The sequence below is a fragment of the Plasmodium cynomolgi genome, chromosome 5 (assembly GCF_000321355.1).
Source record: "Plasmodium cynomolgi strain B DNA, chromosome 5, whole genome shotgun sequence".
Taxonomy (NCBI): Eukaryota; Apicomplexa; class Aconoidasida; order Haemosporida; family Plasmodiidae; genus Plasmodium; species Plasmodium cynomolgi.
Window position 1 is genome coordinate 831163 of NC_020398.1, and position 17788 is coordinate 848950.

Here is a 17788-nt window from a genome sequence, read left to right on the forward strand (position 1 = left end):
AAAAGCACTAGAAAGAAAATTAGAAAATTGACAAAGAACAATTCATCGAACTGTCTGCACGAGCGAGCAAATGCATCTAGCCCCGCTACTACAAACTTGGGAAAACTCCAATTAATCCATTTCGATGCGCAGGTATTCCTTTATTTTACCTATGGAGATAGGCGGTGAGAGCGGGTAAATGGTGTAGCAGCATATACCCTCCTTACTCGCCAAGGCTATATTTTTTGTTATGAAAATATTTGGAAGGTCCCCTAAAATGACAAATTTAAAAATGGGAAATAGCGACTAATGAATTGTAATTAATGCCAATTGAGTGTTCCTTTTTTTTTATTTTATTTTATTTTTTTTTTATTTTATTATTATTTTATTTTTATTATTATTTTATTTTATTATTATTTTATTATTATTTTATTATATTTTTTTTTCCCCCAACCACAGCCGTCATGATTTCTACCAACCCCTTGGTATGTGAACAAATAATTATTCCGCATTTTATTTTACCTGATGGTCATCTAAGGTGGCATTATATGCTATGCCGTCTTTCTCACAATGGAATCGCGTAAAATGATATTTTTTTTAAAATAAAACATTTCACAAAAAAGGGGATCCATGTTAAGTTACAAATTCATCCCACATTTTTACCTTCTTACCTATTTATGCTTTCTTTCTTTTTTTTCTTCTTCGTATAATTTTTTCTATTATACCATTTTGTGTGGCAATAGTAAAGTAAATAAATTTTATAGCACAGCTCATTTTACCCCCCCCCTCAAATGTACCATATTCCAGTTTTCGTTAAAGTGTCTGTAGTTGTGGGCAGGTATGGCTACCCTTGGGGGGAGGGTATAAAATACCCGAAAGGACACCCGTGTTGACGTCGGATTGACAAAAATGGACCTACTTGAACATGTATCATGGAATGGAGAAACGAAACCCATTCATGGCTAAGTGGGATAAACTACACCTTATCAATTTCTACCCATTCTGCTCATAAATTTAAGGAGGAGGAGGACCCTCAAAAAATTACTACCAAGTACCGAACCCTAAACTAAGGCGGGGGGGGAAGGGGGAGGATGCTCTGATTAGGGAAAAACAAACCTAAAAAGGTGCAGGTAAAGAAAGGCTTCGCCCCTTTTTATTACATCTTGCCAATAAAAAAAAAATTAAAAAAGAAGGAAATCCCTCGTTTAATAAATGGGTGCGTAATACCAATGTAGGTATGCCCCCACAGCAACACTGTAGGGTGTTCTGAACGTCCATGTGCGACGCGATTTTTTAAATTGTAAGGTATAGGGTAATGAACTCTCCCTCCACCCCGTAATCGCTACCCCGTAATCGCTACCCCGTAATCGCTACCCCCCTTTCGCACTTTAAATGACATCACTGACGTGTTTATTTATGAGATTATGCCTGTGAGATGGCGCACCTGAGTAGAATAAGAAGTAGGTCGGGGAGGGGGGCTTCCTTCCCAAATGCACAAGCATAAGCTTATTTTTAAAAAATTGAAGCCATGGAAGGAAAAAGAGTACATCACCATGGTGAATGCACATACTCGCGCAGGCTGTGTCTCCATGTGGGTTGCTCCTTTATTGAAGCATTCGCATTTGCGGACTCAGCACTGTTGTGCCGTCGGAAGCGAACGTTCTAAGTTCGCATAAAACCGTTTCGCAAAAAAAAGAACGATGTCTACATGTTCGAGTAAAACCATGGATACCAGCGAGCAGTTGTGCAGTTCTCATTTTATGTTACGTGTTTTCGTTGCTTGGGATTGTATTCTCACGAACGAGGTGACAGCTGCTGCCTTTTTACTGCGCAGAAAAGCTCATTTGGCGATGCAGCGAGTTCGTGCAAGTGGCGCGTAAGGCATCTGCCCTAACTGTGCCTCTTCCCTAACTCTGCCTCTACCTCTCCTGCGATTTCCCCTGCGTGTGTCGACAGAGTTACGCCCCATCCTATTCAAAGTAAAAAGTATCAAATTTTCACCTGTGCTTGACCCAAAGAATCCTCACTGCTGACTTGAAAAGGGGTTACCCAGTGTGATTAGCACACGCTTGGGCCACAAAAGAATGGTGCATTGGGGGAGAGAAAAATGTGTAGTAAAAGGATTAACAAAAAAATAAACATGGCATAAAACGTGGCATAAAACGTGGCATAAAACATGGCATAAAACATGGCATAAAACATGGCATAAAACGTGGCATAAAACACGTAACTATCAACACGTTGGTACACTTAACAGTGCAATACTGCCACAAAAGAGTTTCACACCCCGCACTCAGCGTAATCAGAAGGAAATTTTATATTATTACATTTTTTACCATCCATATTTGTGTTAATAGTTCTTTTGCCTCCCTCTTCACGTTACACCTTCTATCCTAGGGTTGCAGTTACACCTTCTATCCTAGGGTTGCAGTTACACCTTCTATCCTAGGGTTGCCGTTACACCTTCTATCCTAGGGTTGCCGTTACACCTTCTATCCTAGGGTTGCCGTTACACCTATCCTAGAGTTCCCCTTACACCTATCCTAGAGTTCCCCTTACACCTATCCTAGAGTTCCCGTTACACACTTTTTTTCCTCTTTCGGCAAAGGTGCCACTTCTTTGTTGAATTCACATCCGTTCGACATTTCAATAGTACTCTATAAAAACGGAATCTAGTTAAATTATGTAAAAAAAAAAAAAAACTGGTGCACCACCAATGCGACTGAGCCCTACTCTGCATAAGTCGCACTGCAAAAGTGTATTCCCAATATTGTAATTTTGCAATTTTGCAATTCTCAATTTAGTCTCAACATAAGAGACAAACGGCTCAGTCGAAATAGGTATACTAGACAAACAAATTATTTTACACCGTTATTTTATTTTATTTTATTTTTTATTCTAATTTTTTCTCACTTGGAACTGTCAAAATTTTTATTTTTCTTTATAAGAAACAGTTGCACATAAGTCTCATACATTTTGATCCTAGAACTAACAGAGGTGATGCGATTGAATAAATATTGTTTCCCTACGTGCAAAGTTGTTACTTGTCCGCTTTACAGAACTCGTCTCCATAATTGGAGAGTACAAAGAAATAATAATTCGACATAGGTATTGTTCATTTGCCCATACTTATATTTTCCCAAATGGATGGCAACCTCCTTACAACACGCAAAATTTGTTCTTCGTAAATTGATTTGCATGCTGACAGGAAGTTATTGCCACGTGTCAATGGAGGTACATTATTTTATCTTTATTGAATATAATTAATTGACACGGATGCTTACAAAAAAAAGAAAAAAAAAAAAGTTTCAAATTTAAAAAGATATTCTACGCAAAAATGTTACTAATATGTATATATATAATGCAGGCATATTGGGGTGACTTTTTTTTTTTTTTTTTAAAATTGAGTGATAATTTTTTTATTTTGTAAAATAAATTGCATTAATTAGCTCAATATTGTATTTATGGAAAAACACAAAGTGGTATGAACAAAGTGGTATAAACAAAGTGGTATACACAAAGTGGTATTTTGAATCGACGACGTAAATCGTAAGCATTGGATTTATTACAAACGTAACGGATTACAAAAAAAAAAAAAAAAAAAAAAAAAAAAGAACAGCTAACAATGAACTGAATTAGAACAAAAAAGTGTGAAACACTTCTTACACTAGAGACAAGTCAAACAACAAAAAAAAATAAATAAAATAAGCCGAAGTAATGATGCAAAAACTTTATTGCACAAACAAAAGTGTGGATATTTTTTATACATCACTCCTGTGATGAAAAAGAAAACACACTGCACACTACTACGTTATTACGGAATAAAGTTTCATGTACCCACCATTTTGCTCCTTGCACGTTTTCGAGGTACTCTTGTTTTTCCTTTTCCACAAGGGCACGCTTATTTTATTATTTCGTTCGCTTAATTAAACAAGCCAATTCGACGTTTTCATGGTGACATTTGAGCAATAATTATAGGCTTACTTCTTCCCCTTTCCGGATGCCTTCCCCTTACCGGCTGCTGCCCCCTTACCGGCTGCTTTCCCCTTATCGGCTGCTGTCCCCTTACCGGCTGCTTTTCCCTTAACGGCTGCTTTTCCCTTAACGGCTGCTTTCCCTTTATCGGCTGCTGTCCCCTTACCGGCTGCTGTCCCCTTACCGGCTGCTGTCCCCTTACCGGCTGCTGTCCCCTTACCGGCTGCTGTCCCCTTACCGGTTGCTGTCCCCTTACCGGCTGCTGTCCCCTTACCGGTTGCTGTCCCCTTACCGGTTGCTGTCCCCTTACCGGTTGCTTTTCCTTTATCGGCCGCTGTCCCCTTACCGGTTGCTTTTCCTTTATCGGCCGCTTTTCCTTTATCGGCTGCCTTCCCCTTACCGGCTGCTTTTCCCTTACCGGCTGCTTTTCCTTTATCCGCTGCTTTCCCTTCATTCGCTGCTTTCCCTTCATCCGCTGCTTTCCCCTTTGCGGCCGCTTTCCCCTTTCCGGATGCTTTCCCCTCACCGGCCGCTTTCCCCTCACCGGCCGCTTTCCCCTCACCGGCCGCTTTCCCCTCACCGGCCGCTTTCCCCTCACCGGCCGCTTTCCCCTTACCGGCTGCCTTCCCCTTCTCCACATTGCCGCCGTTACTCAAATCTGCATTCTGCGTTACGGCCGAAGAATTATTTTGTAGTATTCTCTGCACAAAAATCTCACTCCACTTTTTTTCATTATTAAATAAAACACTTTCCCACACTTTAATATAATTACTTAACACACTGGAGGAGACTATTCCCAATATCCACCTAGCATTAGAATAAACATGAACAATATCACCATAGCATTTCTTCACATGTTCAAATTGTTGATCTATTGATTTTTCACATTCATTCCATAATTTCTTTTTCTCTTTCTCGGATATTCCATTTTCTCTAGCTATCCGAGATAACTCTTCTGATAATTTATTCATCATTTTTTTTCTCACCTTTGTTAAAAATTGTGTATACAGGTTAAGGTTATTTATTATGTTTTTCCGACTTGAGATTCCAGTTTTGACTTTATTTCTTAACATCGTTAATGTCTTTAATTCTGCAACTATGTCCGCATCCTCCCCCTTGTTCTCCCCTTCGTCCTCCCCCTCATTCTCCCCTTGTTCACTTATTCCCTTTAGTTTAGCTTGCGGATAATAATGCTTTACAATTTTTGATATGGTGGATAATTGTCTTAGGGATCCCACAACACTTGACTTCAACGCTGTATTTTCATGTAGAACACTAACATGGTTCTGCAAAAAAAAAAAAGGAAATATTATATTAAATAAAAATACGTACATTTTTATGTATATTTAAAAGAGGTACATACTTTATGCTGAAAACGAGTTTTCCTTTTAAGTGTTAAATAAAAATAACTCAATTTTACCAAAAATCCGATCCATAGGGGAAGGAAAAAAAGGAAAATAAGTTTGGACACACTGAACCGCCAGAGATAATTCACTTGTAACATTTTTGGAACAGGGGAAAATAATTCTTCATTTAATAGAGGATATTTTAAAACTTATATTTTATGTGCACACAAAAAAGTTTTAAAAAATATATTTCCAATGTCCCTCCCTTGAAAAGAAGAGGGAAAAAATGAATGTCATATTTTGTACTTTTTTATGCCAAAAAAAAAAAAAAAAAAATACTTCTTCTACTTGTTAAAAGGAAAAAAGAGGAATATTTATCCATTTATTTATTTTATTTTTTTTTGCCACTCTTTTTGTAGAGAGGATAAAATACCACCTCCTACATTTCGTTAGTTTAATGAAGGTAACAAAGTTGATGTGCCACGAAGTTAAGAAGAATCAAATTTGAATAAAAACTTAAAATGTAAGTAAAACTTTTAACATAATAAATGAATTATAAAAAAAAAATAATAATAATAAAATAAAGCGAAATAGTGAAGTAAAAAGTTACAATCTAATAATACTTAAAAAAAAAATCAGTAAAAAGAATATGTAAGTCGTAGCGGTAGCTTTTTTTTTTTTTTTTTTTTGAAGAATAAATCGGTGGAGACACTTCCACAATAATTCAACTCCAAGGGTTTTTTTAATTATTTATACATTAATGACGTTAATGACGTGATTATGCTCCTTGTAAGGGTCAGTGAAATAATGGTTCATTCAACAAAAAAACAAAAAAAAAACAACAAATAAAGAATATTATAATTGAATGGAATAAATTAAAATAGGAATCACTTCCCTTTTTTAAAAAGGAGATCATTTCTTTTTCCTTTTTTTTGCGGAAAGGAGTATACAAAATATATGATGGAGTTGAAAATTAGGGTTCTGGAAAATACATCATAACCAACCCACATTTTGGAAAATGTAATTAAAAATAAAATGTTAACACAGGTGTAGCGGTATTATGTACACTCACCAAAATGTAATCATTTGAATTAATAGGTGTATTATTAATTCATAAAGTAAATTTTGCACTTTTTATATATTAATAGCTTTTTGGTGGAATTTCCTTGTTGAATAATTTCTACTGCACTTTATATTTTTTTTTTTTTACGCACAAATGTGGAAAAAAAGTTGCAAGTGGTAGATAATTATTTGGTGTGCTTTAAGATATGGTATCGTTTACAATGTAGGTAGACTTTTCAGCTAGGAAGCATTTCTCACAATTAAATAAAACACATGAGTCACGACATGGCATATGCGTTTCTGTCAAAAAAATGTAGCAGCTATTCGCGGCTCTAGCAAAATCGTGAGGCCACACCCAGCTAAGCATATGTATGTATGTATGTGTATCTGTATATGCATATATATATGTATATCCATATATATTCTTTTTTCTTTCTTTACATTTCTTGCAAATGGAAATAGTTTAAATCGCACAAATACTACGAACATGCGAATGAGCTTAGAAATGAAGGAGACATTTCGTTCAGGGAAAAACATGTGAAAAGGTTGAAGCAAAAAATTGCCTTTTATTTTTGTAGCTATGCTTTAAGACGAAAAAAGTGAATAACCCCCTCATCGAAATGGGTGGTTCCCACCACCGGCAAGGCTATGCTTATAGCGCCACGTGGGAAGTCTCAGCATGACATGACATGACATGATATATATGTATGTATGTACGTATGTACGTATGTGCGTATGCTTACATGTAGATATGCTTATATGTAGACCTGCTTATGTGTAGATATGCTTATATGCATGCATATTATACAAATGAGCTGCCCACAGTTTAAACCCGTGTCCAATTAGAAGGAGCAAAAAAATACGCCCCTGTCCTCCTTCAAAAGAGCAAATCGTTTGGAAGACAGGGAAGATATTCCTTCCTAAATAACCTTATCAGTTTTTTCTTCTCCTTTTTAAATAAAAATATTGCGCAAATGTTTTTTGAGGATCCAAATTTCCTCATAATGCCTAGCCATACACGAATAATGTGCTAACTATAGTTACATGAAAAATATATTAATATTCCATTATTTTATTCTTAACAATTGTGCATTCTTTCCTTCAAAAAAAAAAAATAAAATAAAATACAAACACTATTTGTGAAGCATGCAATATGAATCGAAAAGTGGAAGCAGGCTTAAATTTCAATAATGCTACTAAGTGAGATATAGCACACAAAAAAAAAAAACAAATCGGCACATTTTACTTAAAAACACAGTATAAATATGTTAAATACAATTTCATATACAGATAAAAAAACGAATATTTTGTTATCAATTATATGAAGGTAGTAAAAAAAAAAAAAAAAAAATTGGTGTTCCACATATATATGTGAAAAGCATACTTGAATGGAGAAGTCTTTGTGCTCATTTTTTGGCTTGAAAATTCAGTCGCTGTGCTCGAGTCTACCCCCATAACATAAAAAAACATAACATAACGTAGCAGACGAAATGTATATCCACATAAATGGACTCAGCTAACGAATCGCTTATATTCTTTTTTTTATATACAATTGATTTTTATCCCCTTTTTTTCTAACAACATCATAGGAGCATGTTTGTTTTTATAGCCATGTATGAACAGTTCGTATGTGTCCTTTTCCGAAAAAGATCACGTTCTTCATAAATAATGTAAGACCAAATGTATTGTAATATGCTTATGGCATTCTTCACTTGGAGTATATAAGAGGAATTTTTTTTTTTTTTTTACATATTTTATTTTCTTTCAGCATATTTTGTGCTCTTCAGAATTGATGAATACACTGTTTGTTCTTTTTAGGTCATTCGAACGTAATGGTTTAGGTTTTGCAAAAAATTTTGTTCAGCTTATTTTTCCCCGCGTCATTATCTTTATATTTGCTGCTGCCTGCCGCTGTTTGCTGCTGCCTGCCGCTCCTTGCCGCTGCCTGTCAAATTACGCCTTTTCCTTTTTGGGTACATTTTAATCAGTTATCGTTCTCTCAGTAAAGGTTTCAACCCATTTCCGTTCATTTCTCTCTATAGATTTTACCCAGAATTTAACATATCTATATAAATAATCAACAAAATCTGCAGCTGATGCTTTTTTTTTCTTCATGTATAAAGAGCATCCTCTTTCATAGTAATAATCAGCTTCTTCAATTTCACGAGAAATTTCTTCATAATATTCATACCACAAATCCATTGTCTCCTTCTCTGACATTCCATAATGAGAGGATAATTCATTAAGTTTTTTTATTAATCTAGCAGATAATTTTTTATATTCTTCTGATTGTAGCTCATTAAAACCATCAAGCACACAGTCTATGTCTTTTTTTTTTATGTGTGAATAAATAATTTTCTCTAAAGTTATTTTTAATGCCATTAATTTGGCTGATATTGGCATATCCTCTAATTTACATAAATAATCAAGAAAAGAACCTAAGCTTTTATTTTTATATTGAGATTGTAATTTTTTCAATGTTATAGCATCGACTTGGTTAGCTTCTGACTCACATAATCGTCTTATGGGCAATGCTAATTCTAAGTGAGTTTCACAACTAGCCTTAGGCATGTATATATCATTCTATAAAAAAAAGGAAAGATGAATATGATGAATATGATGAACATGTATATATAGTATTCAAAAAGTTGCTAATAATATAATGGGAAAAAAAAGTAGAAATTCTTTTGCCGTTAAGTATATTTTTCTTACCACTAATACAACATTTAACAGAACGAACAACAAATATGCTAATCGCGACATACTGGATATATTGAAGTTATAATTTCGCGGCATTTTTATTTTTTCCTTTTAAATCAAAAGCTAACATTTTATGGGGCAGTGCGTGAGCGCTGTGTTTTATAACTATATAAATTCGTACAATATGGAACTTTACGCTCAATTTTGCAATGTGCTTTTTAATGTATTAATGGGGAAAATGGTGTTTCCCCCATAAAAAAAAGAGCACCAATGGGTGAAAATTGGTGAAAAGGAGCAACAGAGAGCAACACTGAGCAACAGGGAATAACAAAGAAGGGAGTCCTATTTTTGCAAAATGCACAGCAAATAGATATTAAGGGTCTATAAATTTTCAACCATGCTATAAGTTACAGTAAAGTTAATATAAAAAAAAAAAAAGAATTATATACAATTAATAAAAAAGCATCAATAAAATTCAATAATAATAATGCTAATTAGAAGAACGCGTCAACACAAAGAATGCCACTACAACGTATCTCATAAAAAACAACGAATGTTATACATGTGAAAATGATACATTTTCCGTTAGTAAAGCATTTTTGAAAACGATTTTGCATATTATTAAGTAGCTAAATTATATGCCTCCAAAAATATTTGCACTTCTATAATAAGAATAAATAACAACAACATAATAAAATATAGAAAAAAAATATTATTTACGCTTTTTGGAAAAAAAGTTAATTCTTTTATTACCAGTGGGTATGTATTCAGAGTCACATGCACATTAAACAATTGCGTAGGAAAAGCACCTTTTTACAATCTAAACAAAATTTCATATACGAAGTGATAGATTCACTCAGAATTGTATAGTGTTTTAATTCTCCATAATGGTGTTTATTTATTTATTTGTTTATTTTGTTTTTTTTTTTTTTTTTTTTTTTTTTACAATATGCACCCTTGCTATTGGTATAATTACAGGTGATTTCTCATATCTTTTTTTTTATACGTTTATATATTCACTTTTGCAAACATTTTATTATCGTAAAAATATCAAAAATGATTAAACGAATTATTTTAAATCTTGATAACTGTTAAAATTGTGATCATCAATCATATTAATCGTGGTGTGCCTAATGAGGTATTATTTATTTAAAAAAAAAAAAATGCGTCCATTTTTTATGCTATTCATGGTAATGAAAATATACATCGCTATGATGATGGGTGCATATTTTAAGTCATCTCAACTTTGTGTTTACTGTAAAATGAGGCTCATCCATAAGTGTTACAAAAACTGTTGCCAAGGAAAACAAAATTAAAATGCGATTATGCACTCCTCATATGTTAAAATGTATATAAATGCATGTACGTATGTATGTAGTATGTATGTATGTAGTATGTATGCATGTAAGCACGTAAGCACGTAAGCACGTATCCACGTATCCACGTATCCACGTATCCACGTATCCACGTATGCACTTATCCACGTATCCACGTATCCACGTATGCACTTATCCACGTATCCACGTATCCACGTATCCACGTATGCACTTATCCACGTATGTATTTTTTTTTTCCCTCTTATAGAACCTTCAGATGTATATCTCATGCGTACTGCTTAAAAAATTACATAGGGTTTAGGGTTTCCTTCCCCAACATTATTGCATCATTTGCCAAAATTGTAGTTAGGGACTTATACGAACGGACTTTATTTTCTGCATTGAAATAAATATATGGAGAAGGATATTATTTTCTCATGGGGGGGAAAGCATTTTCTATTTTTATACTTTTACATATGTAATGAGAGCAAATTTTTATGCCTTTAAACCTGACACATATAATACATGGCTTGCTGTTGTTGCATGTGTTTAGTAAACCATCGAGTGGTGAAATTATTAGCTGAAATGAATTAACTGTAATCTGATGATATATTATGATTATAAAAAAACGGAAAAATTTTCTTTGATATTTACAAAGTTGACAAAAAAAAAAAAAAAATCAAATTAATATTTGCAGAAAGGTAAGCAAATAATGGTAGCAGTATTTTGTTGTGTTTATACAAATGCGTATATATACATAAGGCTATATACTTTTGTAAATTAATTAAATAAGTGACAAAAACAAAATGGGTATTAAACGAACAGTGTCGAATCACACAACTTATCGTACACATATGACAGGATAGATTTATAATAAATTAAAGAAAGCATGTTAAACGGATATCAATAAAATACAAATGTGTTCACTTTTATACTCAAAATTTAGGAAAACTTTTGAGATAATATTTGATCTTTAAAAAAAAAAAAAAAAATCATTTAATTTGTAAAAAAGGTAGATATTGTTAACGGGATGAATTCTTTTCTATCATTATTTTGGTGTTACTGAAGATGGGGTGAACAAATGATGGATGGCCCTTTTCACCGTACTGATTTTTCTAGCATTTTCCCCTCGCATCATCCTTAATCGGGTACACCCGTGTTATCGGTACCTTCTCAGGGAACACAAAGATGTAATGTATGACATTTTTCTCAAGGATGCTCTTTCGAGGTATTTGCCTTCACTCGTACGTCCTTCTTTTTATTATTATTTTTGCCGATTCTCCATTTTTCCCCTCTTTTATGACACACTACTGCGGTTTATAGGACTTTATTTTGTCTTTCAAAAATGTAGTCCATTTTTTTTCATATCCATCAATAATAGCATACCAGGTGTTTTGATATTTTTCCAAAAATGCAAAAAATTCAGAATCAAATATGATTTTTCTCTGTAGGAAAAGATAAAATTTATTTCGAGAAATATATTCTATTTCGTTTAAATTTATCATAAGCTCATCTTTACATTGGTTCCAGCATTCATTTTGATATTCTTCTGAAACTCCATGTTGTTTTGCTGATTTTTTAAAATGATATAATAAATCTTCTATCATGTTGTGGAAGCAGGATCTTAAATAGTTTGTATAATGGTGAAATACGACAAAGGCTTTTCGATTGCTTACGAAAAATAAACAGGAAGTAATTAGTTTATTTAATTCATCCACTGTTAAATTTCTATAAATTTCGGATTCTTTACATCCGAATGGTAACTCAGAATTATTGGAGCTAGTACCTTTTTCTTCTTCAATTTGATTGAGTGTCTCGTTTTCGTACAATTTAGTTGAGTGAGAATTTTCTACGTCTATTGATGATTCGGCTAGCTGCCTTGGTCCTGTGCCACGTACCTCCAATTCAGGGAATACGTTTTTATTGGGGCTCCACGTGCAAACATTTTCCTGCAAACATTTCAACATGAAAAAAAAGGTGTCATTTGAGGAGATGCGCAAGTGTCACTATCTCTATGTATAGCACTACAACGCGGCGCACACAGTCATGGCAAAAGTATAACTTTATGGTAACCCTAATTTGTGAAGAGTCTTCACTTACCATTAGGAACAAGTTCGCCAGAACAATCAACGACGTGATGCATATTGATAATCCGAATTTTTTTAAATTAAAATTTTTTGCCATTTTTTTGTGAGCTGCTGTATAGCGGTAGAGCCGTGTAGCGGTAGAGCTGTATAGGGGTGGAGCTGTATAGAGGTAGAACTGTATAGCGGTAGAACCGTATAGCGGTAGAGCCGTATAGAAATACTTCTCCACTTGCTGCTTTACTTTCAAATTAGTAGAAATTTGCCACAAGGGGGGAAGCACAAGTACGAAAATGAACAAACAGTTATATGCATATATGTATTGAAATAATTTATCGAGAAAAATTATCAGATAATTTTGCACTTTGCGAAAGAATTAATCTAATCTAATCCTTCAAATAAAACAAGCAAAAAAAAAAAAGAAAAAAAGAAAAAATATATAGTGTTAATTCTTTCCATATAGGATGCATGGATATATATTTTTTTATTTTAAAAATACATAATCATACCAAGTTAAAAAAAAAAAAAATTTAAATAATGACAAGTATCTTATTTGCTGTTATATTTAGAGTTGTCGAATGGCCAACTAGCAGAGAAAAAAAAATAGTTATTTAAAAATGTGGCGACGAAGAGGGTAAAACAAAGAGGGGTAAAGATAGATTCATGGCTATTTTTTTTTTTTTTTTTTATTCACTTGAAGAAGTATTTTAATTATTAAAATAACCAAAGTGAATAAAATGCATCCACGAGAAATGGTTGTCACTGAGGGCAGCATAATGATGAAGTGTTGTATTGTACTGTATTGTATTGTACCGTATTGTATTGTACCGTATTGTATTGTAAGTGTTCACGAATAAAAATACAACATTCAGTACTACCCTGTTTTTTTAGAAAAAAAAGTAGTCAAAACATATGGCCAAAAAGAACTGTCAAAATGTATAATTTATCACATTCAAAAAAAAGCTATATTAATTTCGCGTTCATCCCTTTGATTAGCTTCCAAAAAAAAAAAACATATGCCATGTTTGGCTGACAGGCAACGCCTTATAGCTACACTCGTTCAAATACAATTCATACTTTTACCCCCTTCATGTATAAACCTTTGTAAAAATATTCAAGGGAAAGGATTTTTTTTCTTTTTTTTTTCCTTCTTTTTTCTGAAATGCTCGGTTTTATTTCTTTGCTTAGTAGCAACTATGCTTAATGTCCATATTACTACTCTAAAATTTTAGAGCAATTAGGCGATTTTTTCTGTGCGCTTTTTGGTGCTGCAGATATGTCACTTTTATTTCATCTGTTAAGTGAATAATTCGCTAGAACAAGTCGATTCGTTGGGACAACCCGTTCGTCGGGACAACCAGTTCGTTGGGGCAAACCAACATGGTGCCTTTTTATTCACATTATTTTTTTTTCGCGTAATGTACGAACAAGTTACGCGGAAGCAGCAACCTTTATTGTAAATTGGCCTCTACTGGAAGTGCCCTATTCTTGTCACGTCCAAGCAGGTATATGCAAATAGGTGCTTATTTATAATCACAAAATGGGCATCCTAACATCCCTTTTGTCATGCACTTAATAGATACGAAGCTAACAAAAATTTGCTTCTAAAATAGATGCAGTAATTTACGCATTCCTGAATTTTGACACTGTCTAAGAGGAACATTTTTTTTGGATTCATGATAAGTTAGAAATAAATAGGAACAAATATGAAACATAAGATCCTGGGCTAAATAAAACATGAACAATGAAGGGAATAATAGCATCACCTCGTTCGTAGCATTTGCATGCTTTCCCAAGATTTTTTTTAGTTACAGTTTGTGCATCAAAAGTTTGTTTTGGTACGTAGCAGCAATTTTCTTAAAAAGGAACACACACATATATTTATATATTTTTCTACCTTGATACTGCTGTATTCGTGGAAGGAAAAAAAAAAAAAAAGGACACCCCTCTTTTGCAATAACCCCAAATTACACTCTCTTTCGGATAAAATATAAAAACATGGAACAAGCATATTCAAAGTTAAAAAAAAAAATGTAACCTATTTAATATTCCACATGTCCAGTAAATCTACCCAATCGATCACGAACAGGAGTAAGACATATATTTTACTTCTTCACCCTATTGGTAGCAAATTACAGGCACTGTGAAAAAAATGGCTTAAAGGGGTGCCATAAACTTAAAAGACCAACCATCAAAATTAATTATTAAAATGGATATATCTACATGTGTGTATCGTTCGAATGACGAGAACAGAACGGGCGTGGTTTATACATCTTTGGGGTTGCATGAATTGGAGGCATAACTTTAGCTTGACATTTCTACCCTTTCATATGTATGTTCCAAGTAGGCCGCTTCTTACATGTGGTGTAAAAATAAGGTAGAGCCATGATGACGTACATACGTAGGTTATACTCACATGGTTGCATAAAACAGTATTTCGATTTTCCATTATGACATCGTAGACAGCACACGCGAAAATGTGCAGTGAAGGGAATGCCAAAATATGATACAAATCAAAGCTCCATTTCTCAGTGAAGAAAACAGGAATGCTTCTAAATTGGAAAACACATCTATATTTTGGATACCAATTGTGGATTTAAAATATAGGGGTAAAAAATTATTACTTACACGGTTGTAAAAAAAATTGCTAATTTGACATTATGCATTGTAAGGATAATAGACCCTTAGAGTAATCCACGCCTTACCATTGATAGCAGTGTAATACCATGTTTAGCAAATGGAATCATTCAGTCATTTGTGCAAAATAGCTATCTAATCGGAAATACACGATGGAAAAAAAAAAGGTTAAACTGGAATATATGAGAATAGCTCATTTTATGATGGTTTCCCAGAGCTACAGAAAAAAGAAATAAATATTATCCTTCTGGATAATCCTTTTCAATGAAACACTTTGCGAAGAAATTACAAATTTATGAATTTATAAAATAAAACAAAAATAAAAGGGGTCAAATTGAACAGAAAAAGGAAAAGACTCTTAAGTTATAAAAGTATTTAATTGGATAATGTGTATATATTCATTAAGGGGAGAGTGAAAAAAAAAAAATAATCTACATTTGCGACATCTTAATTAATGCTTTGCAATTTTTCAATACCGTTAACCTACATGATGTTTGTAAAAGAAACAGTATGTATTTCTAACATGGCTAATATATTATGTGTACAATGGAATGGGACATTGTGTATTATGGCAACTCTAAAACGAAATTAGCAAAAAAAAAGCATTTTTTTTTTTTTTTTTTGCAAAGATTTATTTTAGTCCTTCCCGAGTTTTACTAAAGAGTGTGAATCCAAACTGCATTCTTATTTCTATGTACTTTAAAAGGTGCCATCATTTTTGCACTGCTATGTAGATAGATATATATATATGTACATATGTATAATATTATGTATATTTTTTTTTTTTCGACCCCAACGAATATGCCTCAACTGAATCGTTCCATTTTTAAATACATTTCTTTAAATGGATTAAATCTGCGTCAGTATTTTATGTGTTCAAATGGAAGTTGTCAGATCATGTATTCATTTGTTCGCAACTCATTTTATCGTTTGGCATTTATCAGCTTGGCTGCTTTTACTTGCTTGGCTACTCTTATTTGCTTATATATTTATTTCTTCTTCCTCCTCCTCCTTTTTTTTTTTTATTTTCTACAACATTGAATTCTTCTTTTGTGATAAATTTTACCACCCACTGTTGAAAATAGATACATTATATCCTCTTTTTAAAATTTGAATAACTTTTTATTTTTTAAAATCGTAACTGACAATTATTGTACCATCCTTGAGGAGTACTTGTACTTATAATGTACAAAATTTACGCCTCCCCAAATTTGTATATTAAAAAATATCAAAAGTTTAAGTGATTCTACATTGATCATTTAGCGAAAAAAGAAGAGAAAAAAGGGAAAATGGCAAATCGTTTCAAATTAAAAAAATTGTTTTATGTACCCTCTAGACATTTCTTCCTAACGTACTTGCTGATCCTACTAAATGTTGTATTTCTTGTAAGAAAATTTTCCTTTCCGAAAAAATATGATATGAAAATTTTTTTTTTAAATTAATTATCCCTAATCGTGATTATTAAAGATAAAAATTATTGCTAATTCGAGGCACGTGATATAATAGTACATTTTTTTCCCTTGCATTTGAAATCCTTTTTGATTTTTTTTTTTTACAGAATATTATTAGTTCGTCCAAAGAGTCTCTCTCCTCATCCGAATTAGTAGGACTTGGTACTATATGTGTAAGAAATTTATCAGAAACTTCAGAATCGCTAGTTGAATCCAACGCAAAAATAGAATTGGAAAAAAATCAGAGTGTGAATGAAAATGCTGACAGTACAGACAAAGACTGTAGCATTGAGTCACTTCCATTCGGGTGCAAACAATCAGACCTTAAGAAAAAATTAAAAAAGTGGCAATTACGCAATTTACTTTTTTCTGGTGGTTTTATTTTGATAAAAAAGAAAAGGACATATATTATATACTATTATTATAATCAGTATTTAAAAAAAAAATACTATTTGATGATGAACAAAATAGTTCGAAATTTTACAGAGGAAGCATTAAAAAATGGAATGTCAGAAGAAGAACGAATGGTACATTTAATGGAATGCTATACGGGACTTACAAAGGACATGGAAAAAATGGAAAAAAATTTTGAAAAAAAATTTTACACTTTTATTCAGAAAAAAAATATATGGTATTCTGAACTTGAATCATTTGTATTTCGTTTCAAGAAATTGTGGATGAAGGAGATGAAAAAGTGTGAGCTCAAATGGACTGCAACTTTGACAAACAAAATAACCAAGTCGTAGGTCAGGGCTCTGTGGGAAGCATGGGCAGACAGATCAATTGCGCGAGGGGGGTTGAGGCGATGAGTGGGCAGCGGATGGACAGCCTTCAGGGAAAAAAGTTAAAACAAGCAAAAGGAAACAGGACAGAACGGAATAGAAGTGAAGAGAACGGAATAGAAGTGAATAGGACAGAGCAGAAGTGAAGAGAACGGAACAGAAGTGAACAGGACAGAGCAGAGGTGAAGAGAACGGAACAGAAGTGAACAGGACAGAACAAAACTATCCTTCACGGGATAGCCCTTATTATAGGCTTATATACCCTATTTATTAAAGAAGCGAGGTAAATCAATGTAGTACGCGGGGCGTGGGGGGAAGACAAAGAAATGTCATAATGCGAGGACGGAAGATTCCTTCTTGTCCTTCCTCATAATTACCAACATGAGGCTTAACATCTGTTGGAAAATATTTTTTTTATTTTCATTTTTAGTAGATGTGAAATGCGCTCTTTTTTTT

At 33.3% G+C, this 17788-nt stretch overlaps 4 protein-coding genes across 4 annotated transcripts; 1 reads left to right on the forward strand and 3 right to left on the reverse strand.

The window, feature by feature from the left end:
* Positions 1 to 3598: 3598 nt before the first annotated feature.
* Positions 3599 to 5458, reverse strand: PCYB_052950 (RAD protein; the record flags this gene model as incomplete). The annotated part of the gene is made up of 3 exons (XM_004221176.1): positions 3599 to 3609; positions 4571 to 5240; positions 5375 to 5458. 3 exons carry the CDS (start codon positions 5456 to 5458, stop codon positions 3599 to 3601), a joined length of 765 nt encoding a protein of 254 aa, XP_004221224.1.
* Positions 5459 to 8342: 2884 nt separating this feature from the next.
* Positions 8343 to 9158, reverse strand: PCYB_052960 (RAD protein; the record flags this gene model as incomplete). Its single annotated transcript, XM_004221177.1, has 2 exons — positions 8343 to 8945; positions 9075 to 9158. The coding sequence occupies 2 exons, from the start codon at positions 9156 to 9158 to the stop codon at positions 8343 to 8345; spliced, it is 687 nt and encodes a 228-aa protein (XP_004221225.1).
* A 2527-nt stretch (positions 9159 to 11685) lies between these two features.
* PCYB_052970 (RAD protein) lies at positions 11686 to 12562 on the reverse strand (the record flags this gene model as incomplete). The annotated part of the gene is made up of 2 exons (XM_004221178.1): positions 11686 to 12327; positions 12479 to 12562. The coding sequence occupies 2 exons, from the start codon at positions 12560 to 12562 to the stop codon at positions 11686 to 11688; spliced, it is 726 nt and encodes a 241-aa protein (XP_004221226.1).
* Positions 12563 to 16388: 3826 nt separating this feature from the next.
* PCYB_052980 (RAD protein) lies at positions 16389 to 17296 on the forward strand (the record flags this gene model as incomplete). The annotated part of the gene is made up of 2 exons (XM_004221179.1): positions 16389 to 16484; positions 16658 to 17296. 2 exons carry the CDS (start codon positions 16389 to 16391, stop codon positions 17294 to 17296), a joined length of 735 nt encoding a protein of 244 aa, XP_004221227.1.
* Positions 17297 to 17788: the final 492 nt, after the last annotated feature.